Source organism: Myxine glutinosa, chromosome 1 (assembly GCF_964187855.1).
Source record: "Myxine glutinosa chromosome 1, kmMyxGlut1.1, whole genome shotgun sequence".
NCBI lineage: Eukaryota > Metazoa > Chordata > Myxini > Myxiniformes > Myxinidae > Myxine > Myxine glutinosa.
Window position 1 is genome coordinate 205047540 of NC_136261.1, and position 15737 is coordinate 205063276.

At 46.2% G+C, this 15737-nt stretch overlaps 1 protein-coding gene across 1 annotated transcript in view; it reads right to left on the reverse strand.

The window, feature by feature from the left end:
• Nucleotides 1–1370: 1370 nt before the first annotated feature.
• The window catches only part of LOC137433112 (uncharacterized), a 129552-nt gene continuing 115185 nt past the window's right edge, over nucleotides 1371–15737 (reverse strand). Inside the window, exons 16-20 of the mRNA XM_068125570.2 lie at nucleotides 2839–2979; nucleotides 2434–2647; nucleotides 2035–2120; nucleotides 1844–1873; nucleotides 1371–1562 (exon numbers count right to left, since the gene is read on the reverse strand). Of these exons, the coding sequence (XP_067981671.2) occupies nucleotides 1422–1562; nucleotides 1844–1873; nucleotides 2035–2120; nucleotides 2434–2647; nucleotides 2839–2979 (612 nt within the window). The 3' untranslated portion in view covers nucleotides 1371–1421. The remainder of the gene's footprint in view (nucleotides 1563–1843; nucleotides 1874–2034; nucleotides 2121–2433; nucleotides 2648–2838; nucleotides 2980–15737) is intronic.

A 15737-nucleotide genomic window follows, 5' to 3' on the forward strand; every position in this document is an offset into this window, starting at 1 on the left:
AGGTCAGGTAATGGAAATATTTTGGGCATTCGACAGTTTGACACCCTGCTCTGCTCGCTAAGCTTCCTGACGTGGAATGCAAGGCCACCCCCCCACCCCCTTCCCACACCTCCTCCCCCCAAGCCCTCTCCGTCCCACACATCTCCCTGCTCTTAAATGTTGTGTGCTCTCAAGTGTTTGCGTGCTTCCCATTCTCTTGTCTTCCGCTCCCTCTTTTTATATATTTTGTTTGTCTGGTTGATTTGTTTGTGAAGTAAATGTCAGCTCTTTCACGAGCCTCGATTCAGTATACAAAAACAAACAAAAAAAAAAAAAACCTTGTTTCCTGGCATGCTGACCTCCTCCATTCACCGTCAGTGCATAGCTCTCAATGAAATCCTCTCATCTGCCCTCCCATGCTGAAGTGCCCCAAGACAGCATATTTGGTGGAGTTATGTTCCTCATATACATATTTCTCTCTCTCCAAAACTCTGGAAAACACACTTTTCGTCTTTCCAGATGGCACTGCATTAAACTGCTCAATTACATAACCGACTGACACAGTCCAGCAGAAGCGGCTTCCCCCTCTGTTCACCTGGAATGGATGATCAAATACTGGTCTAACATTTGCGATCAATTACGAGAAAAAGTTCAGTCTCTCAAGCTTTTGGGTCTCGCCCTCAGTTATGACCTCTCCTTGACAGGCATTCATCAAAGGTAGCCCTCAAAGGCAGGCACAAACTGGGTATCCTGTTATGCCAAATCCTTCCTTGGCAAATCTGTAGAACTTCTCACAGCCTACAAGACATTTTGTCTGTAGATCAATGGAGTATTGCTCTTCCCTATGGGCTGGTGCCCAAGCTTCACACCTGTCTCTTCTGGATACTGTGAAATCCAAAGCTGTCAACATCATTGGCCTCTCCCACAATGAAGCTGACAAACAGGGTGTGCAGGTTGGTGGCATTTATATTTTCTACCACTTTCCCTGGGTACACCTCCTGGTCGCACACAACTTCCTCCTTGTGAAAGAAAATCCAGGCTGTGCTCACCTCAACTACTTTGTTTTTCTTTTTTCTTGCTTGTAGAACATCCTTCCTCAGTCTGTTCAATTCCACTCCTCTCTTGAGGGACTGAAGTTGACAGGACACTACCACCTCAGGTCATCCTCCACCCACACCCATGATTTTTGCTATCCTCAATTATAACTCCATATCTACTTGCAGGCTGCTACATTTCCTTCCTTCTCCTCATTTATTCATTCCCTTTTTGTGACCACATGGTGTCCACTGCCCCCACTGTCCGTGCGGTGCCTTCTACCCTCCGTAATTTCATTCTTCCAGAAGCCTACATTTTGTATACAAAAAAGAAAACATCAAAACCAAGATCCTGTATCTTGAGCACTGAAACACCATCAGCAGTATAATTCAATCGGGAAGGCAAGTTCATGACAGGTAAGAGGTGTTGCCCTCAGCTCCAGTCACAACCACGTCCATCCAAAGTCTCATCGACTCAGGAGTTGGAGCAACCAGGTAGAAGGTTCTGTTGCGGGTCTTGACACAGAACGTTAGAGCCGGGTTTGGGCTCTTGGGAACAGGAGAAAACAAAAAAAGAGGAGAATTAGGATCAAGGCTGCAAGTTAAAGCAATTTTTAGGTTAAGATTTAGTGATGCTTTCAAACTCAAGGTTGGTGTTGCTGTTAGAAACAAGGTGATGGTAGAGCATATTGTTTGCATTCATCTTAGGTTAGAGGGAGGGGTGCAAGGTTACAAGTTCACAACAGTGTCAAGTGGAAAGAATAAGAGTAGGGGAGTTATCATAGGTACACAGCTTGGGCAAAGGGGCTGGGTTTACATTCCGTACGTACAGCTGTCTTAGCGAAGGGAAGAAAACTCCACTGTCAGGGTGAATGAGAGATAAAGATGAGAGAATACACAGAGACAGAGCATAAATGCAGTAATAAATCAACTCAGCAGCAGCATGATAATGATGGTGCCAGAACATAACCAACATATATTTTACGAAGCTAAGCAATAGGTGATGGTTATGACAAGTTACCTTGTTAGCATTTCTCAGATGATCATAATAAACTTCCTGAATTGCTTGAAAATAAATAATTCCTTTCAGTTTGGTTTCATGTTTGTCTGTGGGAGAAAGTGTAAAAAGGAGAAGGTCATTGTACAGGTAAACAAAGTGTGAGTGACAATTATTAAGTAAGAAGGGGAAAATAAATGATATTATACCATCTATCTGTTTTTCCCAACCCTTTTACCTTCCCCTTCCCCCTCTTATACCTGTGAATTACACCCAGCCTTCAAAATATACATTTTTTATTAATCTTAACCTGTCCTTTCTTCTGCTCACTTCCTGTGCATGTCTCACCATTTTGCAACCCTAAACAGCCCGATAAAACACACTAAACACCTGTGATGTTTCTAACAGATGTATTCATCATACCTGCATAATAACACAATGTGCGTCGCTTCCTGTCGAACACAAACCACCGCCGCCGCCACGTTTTCACTCGACCTCCCATCTTCGTAAGTTGTCCTCGACAGGAAGTGGAGGTTAGAGTGACATGTTTGCAAGGGGCATGTCCCGCTGCCTCCACATGAGACCGCAGGTCAAGATCCGGTCGCAGAGAGGGTAAGTAACGGGTCAAAGGTCGTGCCTACAAGACAACGTTCCACCACATTTCTAAAAACCTCAATTAAGACCCTTTATATGGAAACGATCTCATTCAGAGTTTTGCAGTGACAAGAACTGTGTTAAATGGAATCAAAAAGTGATTATGCCAAGGTAATCATGGTCAGGATGCGAGAAGATCTGCATGGTGAAGACACCAAGGAAACCAATCCTAACCTGAGAATTAGGTCGGTCGCTGAGGCGCAACCTCAAGAAGGCATCTCCCCGAAATCCAGTCCCTGTTACATGCCTGAGCTCTTCATCTACCAATTCTCTTTGCCTCTTCTCATCCTGAACCCTCCGCTGGAGCTCCAGCTCCTGAAAAAAAAAAGCATACGATGGTTAAAGCAAGAACAGTAATACCTTGCGTTGCATTCAGTGTTGTATCTTACACATGAGCGGTATTTGAGGGCTTCATAGGGGTATCAGTAATAGCGCTAATAAAAGTACAGAAACATAGTAAACATTATTTTATAAATGAAAATAATAATTTTTAGCTCACCTGGAACGAAGTTCAGGGAAGCTTATGCGATGGCGCGACGTCCGTCCGTCTGTAAACACTTGAAACTTCTTCTCCGAAACCGCTGATGGGATTGTGACCAAATTTGGCACAAATGATATGTGTTGTGTTGTGACAAAAGTTTGTTCACGGCATTAAAAAAAATTTTGTGGCTAAGGGGGTCTACCGGGGGTCAAAATGGATCCAGGTTTGACCCTCCAAAATAGGATAGGTATTTGCTTTATTCTCAGAATCTACACACGCAATTCTGATTAAACTTGACCACAACCTTCATCACCCGTGTTGTACCAAAGTTTGTTCACGGCCTTAAAAAGAAAAATCGGGCCATGAGGGGTCTACTGGGGGGGGGGGGGGGGGGAGGGGGGGTGCCCTCCAAAATAGGTATTTGCTTTTTTCTTATCCTGGTGTTGGCTTAGTGGTTAGGGTGCCGGCTTGGGATCCTAGGATCCTGGGTTCGAATTCAGGTCGATCGCTGAATTAACGCCAGGGGGGTTGACTCAGCCTGTCATCCTTCCGAAGTCGGCAAATTGAGTACCAGCTTGCTGGGATGAATGATCACGGTGTGTACCCCGATTTAGAATAGGTACACCGTATCCCTGCGCATCGTAAGAGCGTGACCAAGGGTTGGCGTCAGGAAGGGCATCCGGCCATAAAAACATTGCCTCAAACAGGGAACCATGATTGTCATGGGGCCCGCAAGGCTAACCCCCGCTCTAGCAGGGAAAATGGCCTTAAAACGATCATTCATTCATTCATTTAAGAAAATGCACATACAATTCCGATGAAACTTGACCACAACGTTCTGTTCATCAGCAGTGATGTTCCAACGTTTGTGCTGCCATTTTAAAAATCGGGGTCCAAGGCGGTCTATGGGGGCGGGGGGAGAGGGCATGTTGCCCCCCTGTCCTCCCCAAAGTAAGTATTTGCTTTTTGCTCTGAAACTACACACACGATTTCAATGAAACGTCACCACAACCTTAATCACCCGTGAGGTACCAATGTTTGTTCAAGGCAATAGAAAAATTGGGGCATGAGGAGATATACGGGGTGGGGGGTTGCCCCCCAAAATAAGTAATTTTTGTTTGTTTGTTTAAAGTCTTATGATTATGTTAGTATTTTTTTTTTTTTTTTTTTGTATACAATATCGAGGCTCGTGAAAGAGCGAACATTAATCACACAGAAAGACAAACCGACACATAAAACATATAACATAGGGAGCGGTAGACAAGATGGGGAGAGAGGGGGAAGGACACAAACACAACATTTGAGAGCAGGGACCGAGAGACATGGAGACATCGAGAGATCTGAGAGAGGGCGAGGGCTTTGGGGGGGGGGGGGGGGGCGTGGGAAGGGGGCAGTGGGAGAGGTATAAAACATATTGACACTGCCAGGACTTCCAGGAAAGAAGTTGGAATTTCAAACAAGGTGGATCTGGGGTGAATTAGCGGGGGTAGAAAAGATCAAGGTTTTGGATGGGGGAAGATAAGAGATGGTGGTGAACAGCTGTTTTAAAGACCTGGAGGGAGGAGTGGGATTGAAGGGAGTGAGGGAGTTTGTTCCAGAGGCGGGAGAAAAGAGGAATGAAAGAGTGAAGGTGAGCAGAGAGCCGAGATTTCGGCAGTTTAACCATCAGAGGGTTGCTGGCAGATCTTGTGCGACCTGTAGGAATATTTGGGGGACAGAGCACAGAGAGAGCTGGGGGTGCAAGGCCGGAGAGGAGTCGGTAGAAGACAGAAAGACCACCTACCTGCCTGCGGTGAGTGAGTGAAAGGCCCTCAGAGATAGCTTCATCGCGGGAGATTCCAATAATTCTGAAAGCTTTGGTTTCAACAGCGTGAAGCCGAGCTAGGTGTGAGGCAGGAGCACCGGCCCATAGGGGAGAACAGTATTCCATTGAGCTGCGGATGAAAGCCTTGTATGTGGTGAGGAGCTCAGGTGTGCCGAGGAAGGACTTCGCACGACGGAGGATGCCCAGTCGGCGACTGGCTTTGGAGGCCAGCTTGGAAATGTGGTTTTCCCAAGAAAGATCATGGCAGATAGTGAGACCCAAAATCTTGAGCGACAGAACTTCTTGGAGAGGATTGTTGAGAAAGTAGATGGGAGGGTTGTCCAGTCGATCTTTTCGGAGAGACATAGTAAGAGTGTGAGATTTGTCAGGATTGAAAGACATGTTCCACTTGTTTGACCAGTCTGTGATTTTGTCCAGGTCTTCAGAGAGTGAGGAGGCAGCAGACTGCCGATCTGAGGGAAGAGGAATGGAGCGGCAGAGAGTGGAGTCATCAGCAAAGAGATAGAGAGGATTTTCGAGAGAGTCAGAGAGATCATTGATGAAGACCAGAAAAAGCACGGGGCCCAGAACACTGCCTTGGGGAACTCCAGCCTGAACAGGAAGAGGAGATGAGAGAAACCCATTCAGGGCCACACGTTGACGACGACTAGAGAGGAAGTCCGCCAGCCATGCGTGGAGATTTCCATGGATACCAAAGGAGGAGAGTTTGGTGAGCAGAGCGGGGTGCCAGACCGTGTCGAAGGCACGTGATATGTCGAGGGAGACAGCTCTAATTTCCTGTTTGGCATTGAGGACCTCCATCCAATGTTGAGACAGCAGAAGCAGCATGTCCAGAGTAGAGTGACCTGGTCTGAAACCAAATTGATGATCAGAGATCAAGCCATTGGAGAAGAGGAAAGATTTCATATCAGAAGCAATGATGGATTCCATGACTTTGCTGATAATTGGGAGAAGGCTGATTGGTCTGTAGTTGCTAGGATCTGTTTTTGCACCTTTTTTGTGCAAAGCGGTGATGTTGGCTGATTTCCAAGCAGATGGCAGTTGACCTTGAGCAAAAGAGAGGGTGAAGAGAACAGAGAGAGGGTGAGATAGAGCAGCAGAGCAGGATTTTAGGACCCGTGGGCTGATGCCGTCGGGTCCAGTTGCAGAATCAGAGTCGAGGGTTGACAGAAACTTTTCCACCTTGTCAGGAGGAAAGGACACAGAGTCCAGGAGCAGCAGGGTACGACTGGGTATGGTGGGTACAGAGAGGGATGGGTTTGGGACACAAGATTTAGAGGCAAACACAGAGTTGAGGCATTCAGCTTTTTCACGTGCGGAGTCAGCTGTGTAGCCGTTTGAGGTAAGGGAGGGGATGGAGGGGGAACAAACACCAGAAATGGATTTGACCAGACGCCACCAGGATTTGGAAGAGGGAGACAGATAAGAGAGTTCGGTCTTGAGAACGGAGAGATATTGTTTCCTGGCTCTCCTGAGGGTGGACACACACTTGTTTCGGGCTTTGTGAAAGGAAATGAGATTTCCTTCCGTTGGATTTGCTTTCCAGGAGACGAAGGCAAGTTGTTTCTGGGCAACAGCCTCACCACAAGATTCCGTGTACCATGGACGGGAGGAAGGGTATGACAACTGAAGACGAGATGGGATAAATCTGTGCATGAGAGAGAGCAATTTACTTTGGAAGAATTCCCAGGATGAGTTGATGTCAGAGGTGGTAGAGATGGGAGACCAGTCCAGATGATTGATGGCTGCTTGAAGACCGTGCCAGTTGGCCTGAGTGAAATGCCAGACTCGTCGACGCTGAGCAGGCTCCCTGAGGATGGTCAGAGAGATGTCCACTTTAACAAGGACATGATCAGATGTTCCGATCGGAGCAGAAGAAGAGCAGCAGACATTTTCAGGGAAGTTAGTCATAACCAAGTCCAGAAGAGAAGATGTTCCGTTGACTGAGATCCGGGTCGGGAAATTGACAGATTGTGTCAGTCCCAGTGAGTCGCAGAAGTCCTTTGCTGAGGAGCCATGGCTGGTGAGAGAGGTACCCACACCCAGCCAACTGGCATGATGACAGTTGAAATCACCACATATGAGGAAGAGAGAGTTGGGATGAGTAGATAGAAGTTGGTCCATGTCATCAGACAGCGAGATGTAGATGGAGTCATCACTGTTTGGTGGACGGTACAACACACATATGAACAAGAGGTGGGAGCGAAGGGGAAGCCGTAGCCAGAGGTATTCCTGGGGGTGAGGTGGAGAGAGTGCAGTGCAGGGCGAGTGAGGAAGAGAGTTTTTGATAAAGATAGCAACCCCGCCTCCAGGACGAGGCTCAGGTCTATCATACCGGAGGAGGGAGTAGCCCGGGAGAGATACTATGGAATCAGAGACATCATAAAGGAGGAAAGTTTCTGTTAAGCAGATCACGTCTGGTTTGACAGAAGCAACCTGTATGGAGAGATCGGTTAAGTTTGAACGAAGGCCCCGGATGTTTGAGGTCCATACCGTTAATGAAGAGGAAGGGGGAGCATCAGATACAGAACAGGGGGGAGGAGGGGTAGGGTAAGATGTGGAAGAGGTGGAAGAGGTAGGGAGAGCTGTTGAAGGTGTGTCAGAGATTTCAGAATAGCTCGGAGAAAGGGAAGGATGGGGCGGACAAAAGGTTTGATGGTGATTGGGTGAGCCACAATGAGGTGTTATTTGAGGAGGGGGAAGAGCGAGGCAGAAGGTTGGGGGAGATGGAGGTGAGAGTTTGAAGGGGGAAGAAGCGGGGAGGACGCTTTGAGGAGGGGGAGTGAGCGGGGGGAAATTGAGAAGCAATGAGGGTGGGGAGATTTGAAGGGGAGGGGTGAGGGGGGAGTTTGGGAGGGAAGGGACAAGGGGAGGGATTTGAAAGGGATGGGATATGGGGGAGATTTGGAGGGGAGGGGTGAGGCAGGAGTCTAGGAGGGGAGGGGCGAGGGGGCGTCTTGGCGGGGAGGGGTGAGGGGGTAGTTTAGGAGGGAGGGGGCAAGGGGGGAGATTTGAAAGGGATGGGTGATGGGGAAGATTTGGAGGGGAGGGGTGATGGGGAAGATTTGGAGGGGAGGGGTTATGGGGAAGATTTGGAGGGGAGGGGTGAGATTGGATTTTTGAAAGTGTACGATTTATGGGAAACGAACATTTATTGCAAAATGAGTTTCTTGTGACCTTCGAGTTAAAAATACGTTTAAGGACGCTGGATGGAGGATGGAGTGCAGGAGAGTTTAGGGAATGTAGAACAAAGGCACTATAGGAGATGGATATTTTTTTTGGGATGAATTGATTTGGTGAGCAAGTCGAAAGCAGCCTTTTAAAGAAGAAGAAGAAAAAGGTGTTATAAAATATGACGGAATACATAACTTGAGGGGAAAGTGTAAACATTGAAGGTTAATGAGTGAAAACTATCTGGGGAAATGGGGGAGAAACACGTGGTCGAAGAACGAACGAACGAATAAGAATGAATAAACGAATGAGAACAGAGAAGGAAAAAAAAATTTTTTTTTTTTTTTTTTTTTGAGTTGAGATTTACACAAGGAAGTAGGCTATGGGTGAAAAGACTGGGAATACAGAGAACGAAAGTTATTGGATCACAAACGACGGACCACTGAGAGAAAAACAAAGCCTCAAGGTTGTACAGTGCACACTGTACAAGGCCTTGCTCGCGACACGGCAAACAGACGATCAATTTATGAAAGATAAACACCGAGAAACAACCAAAGTTGCACACAATAACTTCACACACCGAAAGATAAATACAGTTTCGACAAAATACAATTGTGAACAGACTTAACTTCGAAAAACGTGGAGACCGTGTGGAGCTTCGAAAATCCCTGCCGCCGTCTCCTGTAGTATGATTCTACATGCTGCCCTGTCTTCTAGCAATCATTGAAATTGGTTTAAAATACCTTTAGTCGGTGCAGTATACTGTTTATTCTATCAGGTGAGTGCCAGGGGTATTGCCCCTATGTTTATTATAATAACTAAGTATTAACAAAAACATAAAATATGTCCAAACGTCAATAAAAGGAAACAATTGCCATTGTTCCTACTCTGCTCCTTCATGGCAGTGGCAGGACACGAGGTGGGAGGAGTCTCATCCTGCTGCAAAATGAAGGCGGAGCAAATTGGCTGATTGGTTCAGAGCGTGTGCGTATAGTATAAAGGCGACTGCTGTGTTTATTTGGAGAGTGCAGCTTGTAAAGGATTTTCTTCATTTTTTTTTTAGTAAAAATGCTTCTCCAGGACAAAGAGCTCTATAACGAATCAGCATTCTTTGGGCAGCGTTAAGCGAGGTATTGCTGTATAAATAAAAAAACCACCTTTAGAGGCCATTTTTCCCCCACAAGCGGGGGTTGGCCTTTTTCGGGAACCGTGGTTGTTGTTGTTTTTCGGTCCCCTTTTTGAAGCAATGTTTTACGGCCGGATGCCCTTCCTGACGCCAACCCTTTTTGCCGCCTTTAACGACAAACAGGGAATTACCAGTGAACTGGTACTCAATTAGCCGACCTCGGAAGGATGACAGGCTGAGTCAACCCCCCTGGCGTTAATTCAGCGATCGACCGGGATTCGAACCCAGGATCCTAGGATCCTAAGCTGACACCCTAGCCACTAGCCCAACACCAGGGTTTGGCATGCCCTAGCCATGCTGTGTACATGACAAAAACAGGACTTGCATTTGAGCAAAACAAAGCAAAAAAAAGAAAAAGGTTTAATACGAGGTGGGTGAACAAATGTTGAAAATATCTGTGGGATCTGGGAGGAATGAGGATGTGGGGTTGAAAACGGTTATATGAGTGGGGAGTATGGGAGGGAAAAGAACCAATGCAATTTGTTTTGGATAAGGTGAGGAACCCATAGAGGTATATGGGCAAGGAGCTAGACTTGAGTCGATTGGTACTACGAGGAGGCACTAGACTTGATTATGCCTTTTGATAAGTTGCATGTCTGTAGAGTTTTACAATGACATGATGGACCTTTGTGAATAGTGGATCTCAAGATCTAGACTCATTGATGAGCAAAGTGACATAAGGCTGAAAAGGAAACCAATTGATAGTTTCATGTTTCAGTGGAGTGCATCAGTTAGACACAACAAGCAAGCAAATTCCAGGAAGGCAGTTCCAAAAATAGTGGGGCGAAGGGGGCCAGGGGGAAAGAGGAACATAGAAGTGGATGTGAGAAGCCAGCCTAAATTTAGGAAGGTTAACAAGGAAGGGTGACTGAGAACATATGCATCCTGGAAGGGCTGCATTACTGAAAGCACAGAGGGTCTTACTTTAATGATGAGCGTTAAAGTGGTGCCCGGAACCATCTTAGACTCTCCGTGTCAGGATTGCTGGTCTTATCAGCTACTGGGCTAGCTTTAATCTCATCGCAAACAAACATCATACATATTTCATCATACACGTTCCTTCTCTTTTATTTAAGGCCTGGCCTCGATTAGGGCTATATATTCCGTGCCTGGAGCCTTAAACATAAAACAAAGATGGGAGGAAAGGTGATAGAAAACAAAGGGGGAAAAAACCTTTGCAATGACAGAGCAGGAGGCCTCATGTTTCTGCTTCTTTGTGAGAGATTCCACTGAGTTTCAGACCTTTGTATTTTCCAGCATATATGACTGAAGTGTGACGTGGAGACACCTTCTCAGGAGGAACAGCAGTATGCTAAAGGCCTTGCAGACTGGGAAAAGTTCAGGTTTACCATGGTGGGACTTGGCTCGATTATGGATACCCAGATTTTAACATTCCTCGTGAGACTTATTTTAGAGGCCAGCTTAGACATACGGTTGTGGAGGTTGTGGCTGAATACAAGTGCATGAACCTTCTCCAACGAATTACCTGGAGTAAATGGCATGTTCCATGTGTCAGACCAGCATATAATCCTTTCTAACTCAACAGAGAGGGAAGAGTGGAAGAACAAGTTTGGGGTGGAGGGGTGGGGGGCAAGAGAAGCAAGAGCAGCTGCTCCTGGCCTCTTTTGAATGGGTGTAGCATAAGGCATAATGTAGAATCATCTGCAAAGAAGAGAAGGGGTTTTAAGGGCATTGGAGCAGTCATTTATGTATGTGAGGAACAAAACTGGACCCAAAATTGCCATTTAGCACTCCAGCATCCAATGGGAAAGGAGAGTGAATCACACCATCGAAGATTATGCACCGACTGTGTGAATGGAGGAAGCCAGTGAGCCAGGAACGAAGTTGGCCTTGAATACCAAAGACAATGGTTGGAAAATAGAGCACAGTGTCAGACATTGTAGAATTCCCATAATATGTCCAGATACACAGCCTTGACCTCTTGTTTATGATTTGAGGCCTCCATCCATTGCTGAGAGAATAGCAGCAGTAAATACAAAGCTGGGCGGCCAGAATTAAATCCAAACTGATGATCTGAGATCAGACCGTTCATATCAGAACAAAGACGATGTCAGATGCATGATGGATTCAATCACTAATTGCTTATGATTGAATCTAAGCTCACTGGCCCTATGGTAATGTAGATCTGTTTTTGCACCCTTGTTGTACTGCATATGGATGTGATGACAGTTATTTTCCAAGCAGATAGGATGTGGCCTAAAGTGAAGGCCAAGCTGAAGAGACCACACAGAGGAGAATCAAGAATAACAGGCTCTGCAACTACCAGTCTCATCATTGCTGCCAACTCCTCCTGCAATTCCCTGTGTCTAATGCAATGTGACATATTTCTGGACTTAGTAATGACAAACTTTCCATTCATCTACTCTTGTTCCTCCTCTGCCCCTCTCGACTCCGATGACCATGTTCTTGTCAAGGTCGATATATCTCTGTGGCTATGGTTGGTTAGAGAGCGGTCTCAATGTTGCAGGATCTGGTTGTTCACACAAGACAACTGGAAGGGAATTTCATAAAAGGATTGCGCTTCAATCTCTGCTGCTTCTGTTATATTTTCCTCCTGTGAATACTTTCACAAAAGGCTTATTTCTCTTACCCGCACCAGTTTTTCCCATCCTACTTTGGCTATCGTACAAATCATCTTGTCCATGGTACACTGAATTACGTGTCGACACAGTTGCTTTGTAGTAGCTTGCTTTTTACACCTCAGCCGACGAAGTCGCCGGAGGCATTATGTTTTCAGGTTGACCGTCCAGCTGTCCGTCCGTCCATGATAGGTTTTCTTTACCACGATAACTTGAGAACGGCTGAGGGTATCTTAGTCAAACTTGGTGCAGGTATGTATAATGAGGTAAATATAAACCGATTAGATTTTGGGGGCACGAGGTCAAATGCCAAAGGTCAGAGGTCATGTTAGGTAAAAATCCTGTACCGTGATAACTTGTGAACCAGTGATGGGATTCTGACCAAACTTGGTAGTTATGTAGAACTAGCGTGACTCGGCTCCGCGCGCCTCACCACACGTCATTTCAGAGGGGTGGGCATCTTTGACCATTTCGGTGTCTTTTGGGTCTTCAGGGTCTTTTGGATCATCTGGGCCTTTAAGGGTATTTTGGGTCTTTGAGGTGTTTTTGGGTCTTCAGGGTCTTTTGGGTCTTTGGTATCTTCAGAGGCTTTTGGGTCTGTGGGGTCTTCGGGGGCGTTTTGGGTCTTCGGGGTTTTTTGGGTCTTCGGGGTCTTTTTGGTCTTCGGGGTCTTTTTGGTCTTCGGGGTCTTTTTGGTCTTCGGGGTCTTTTGGGCCTTCGGGGTGTTTTGGGTCTTCGGGGTGTTTTGGGTCTTCGGGGTGTTTTGGGTCTTCTGGGTGTTTTGGGTCTTCGGGGTGTTTTGGGTCTTCAGGGTGTTTTGGGTCTTCGGGGTGTTTAGGGTCTTCGGGGCGGTTTGGGTCTTCGGGGCGTTTTGGGTCTTCGGGGCGTTTTGAGTCTTCGGGGCGTTTTGGGTCTTCGGGGCGTTTTGGGTCTTCGGGGCGTTTTGGGTCTCCGGAGGCTTTTGGGTCTTCGGGGTGTTTTGGGTGTTCCGGGTGTTTTGGGTGTTCGGGGTGTTTTGGGACTTCGGGGTGTTTTGGGTCTTTGGGGTGTTTTGGGTTTTCTGGGGGTTTTGGGTATTTGGTGTCTTCAGAGGCTTTTGGGTCTGTGGGGTCTTCAGGGGCTTTTTGGGTCTTCAGGGTGTTTTGGGTCTTTGGGGTGTTTTGGGTCTTCGGGGTGTTTTGGTTCTGTGGGGTGTTTTGGGTCTTCTGGGTGATTTGGGTCTTTGGGGTGTTTTGGGTCTTCAGGGTGTTTTGGGTCTTCTGTGTGATTTGGGTCTTTGGGGTTTTTTGGGTCTTCGGGGTGTTTTGGTCTTCGGGTTGTTTTGGGTCTTCGGGGTATTTTGGGTATTCAGGGTCTTTTTGAGCCTCAGGGCCTTGAAGGGTATTTTGGGTCTTTGGGGTGTTTTGGGTCTTCAGGGTGTTTTGGGTCTTCGGGGTGTTTTGGGGTCTTCGGGGCGTTTTGGGTCTTCGGGGTGTTTTGGGTATTTGGTGTCTTCAGAGGCTTTTGGGTCTGCGGGGTCATCAGGGGCTTTTTGGGTCTTCGGGGTGTTTTGGGTGTTCGGGGTGTTTTGGGTCTTCGGGGTGTTTTGGGTCTTCGGGGTGTTTTGGGTCTTCGGGGTGTTTTGGGTCTTCGGGGTGTTTTGGGTCTTCTGGGTGTTTGTGGGTCTTCTGGGTGTTTTGGGTTGTTTTGGGTCTTCGGGGTATTTTGGGTCTTTGGGTATTCAGGGTCTTTTTGAGCCTCAGGGCCTAGAGGGGTGTTTTGGGTCTTCGGGCGTTTTGGGTCTTCGGGGTGTTTTGGGTCTTCGGGGCGTTTTGGGTCTTCGGGGCGTTTTGGGTCTTCGGGGCGTTTTGGATCTTCAGGGCGTTTTGGGTCTTCGGGGTGTTTTGGGTCTTCGGGGTGTTTTGGGTCTTCGGGGTGTTTTGGGTCTTCGGGGTGTTTTGGGTCTTCGGGGTGTTTTGGGTCTTCGGGGCGTTTTGGGTCTTCGGGGCGTTTTGGGTCTTCGGGGTGTTTTGGGTCTTCGGGGCGTTTTGGATCTTCGGGGCGTTTTGGGTCTTCGGGGTGTTTTGGGTCTTCGGGGTGTTTTGGGTCTTCGGGGCGTTTTGGATCTTCGGGGCGTTTTGGGTCTTCGGGGTGTTTTGGGTCTTCGGGGTGTTTGGGGTCTTCGGGGTGTTTTGGGTCTTCGGGGTGTTTTGGGTCTTCGGGGTGTTTTGGGTCTTCGGGGTATTTTGGGTCTTTTGGGTCTTTGGGTCTTCGGGTATTCAGGATCTTTTTGAGCCTCAGGGCCTTGAAGGGTATTTTGGGTCTTTGGGGTGTTTTGGATCCTCGGGGTGTTTTGGGTCTTCGGGGTGTTTTGGGTCTTCGGGATGTTTTGGGTCTTCAGGGGTCTTGGTGGTCTGAAGGGTCTTGGGGGAATTATGGGGTTGTCAAAGGTCTGAGGAGTCTCAGCAGTCTTAACGCAATTAAGAGGGTTAATTAAGAGGGTTAATTAAGAGGGTGGTAATTTTATTTGAAGAAGAATAAGACGTTTTCGTCGCATATAAACATACATACATACATAGTGAACCAAATACGTTTGCTCTATTATAATAAGATGATGTAAAGATGAACCAATTCGATTTTGGGGTCAAGAGGTCAAAGGTCAAAGTTTGTAATATGTCTATAACTTGAGAATGCCTGAAGTGATCCAATTCAAACTTGGTACAGGTATGTATAATGATGTAAAGATAAGCTCATTAGACTTTGGGGCAAAGGTCAAAGTCTGTAATAGGTCTACACTTTGAGAATGGCTGAAGTGATCTTATTCAAACTGGGTACAGGTATGTATAATGATGTAAAGATTAAATGATTCGATTTTGGGGTACCAAGGTCAAAAGGTCAGAGGTCATGTCAGGTAAAAATATGATAACTTGTGAACAGCTGAAGGGATTTAAATTAAAACTTGGTACAGGTATGTATAATGATGTAAACATGAACTGATTAAAAGTTGGGGTCGAGCGGTCAAAGGTCAGAGGTCATGTCAGGTAGGAATGTGATAATTTGAGAACAGCTGAATGGATTTAAATCAAACTTGGTACAATGATTTAATAATGTGGGTGGAGGCATATCAGTCGACGTCATGACGTCGAAGAGTGCCGTTCCAGTTAACTATATGTCACTTCTTAAGGATCGCATATTTGCTCATATATTGTGGAAGTAGAAATTTTCACAAGATTGAATTTTTGGGCTGAGGGACATGAAAACGTGTTTGCACATTTTTATTTTATTTTGTGGAGAGGGCACAAGACACATGCTAATCTCAACAATGTTAATACAAAGAGTGAAAATAACTTGCAGTGTAACCAGAACTGAAGAGAAGCAGACATCAAAACATATTTCATTATAAACAAAGGTTTATGAACCTGTGAAAATCACACCGAACCAATGACATACTGATTGCAAAATACAATGGGAAGTATAGTAAATCAGATCAAAAGTTAATTTAATGCAGAGATTATTACATTCAGAGAGAGAGAGAGATGCAGGGAGAGAGAGAGAGAGAGATGCGGAGAGAGAGAGAGAGAGAGATGCGGAGAGAGAGAGAGAGAGATGCGGAGAGAGAGAGAGAGATGCGGAGAGAGAGAGAGAGAGAGAGAGACTTTAGTCCTTTTATTACAAAAATATAAAAGTAACAATATACACGTTTTGCAATAAAATCAATAATGCCAACAAAAAGAAAAAAAGAAAAAGAAGAAGCACCCAATGATCATAAAATAAAAAACAATCAGTATTTCACAACAGTATTCTAAATTCATTTTCTTTAACCTCACAAAA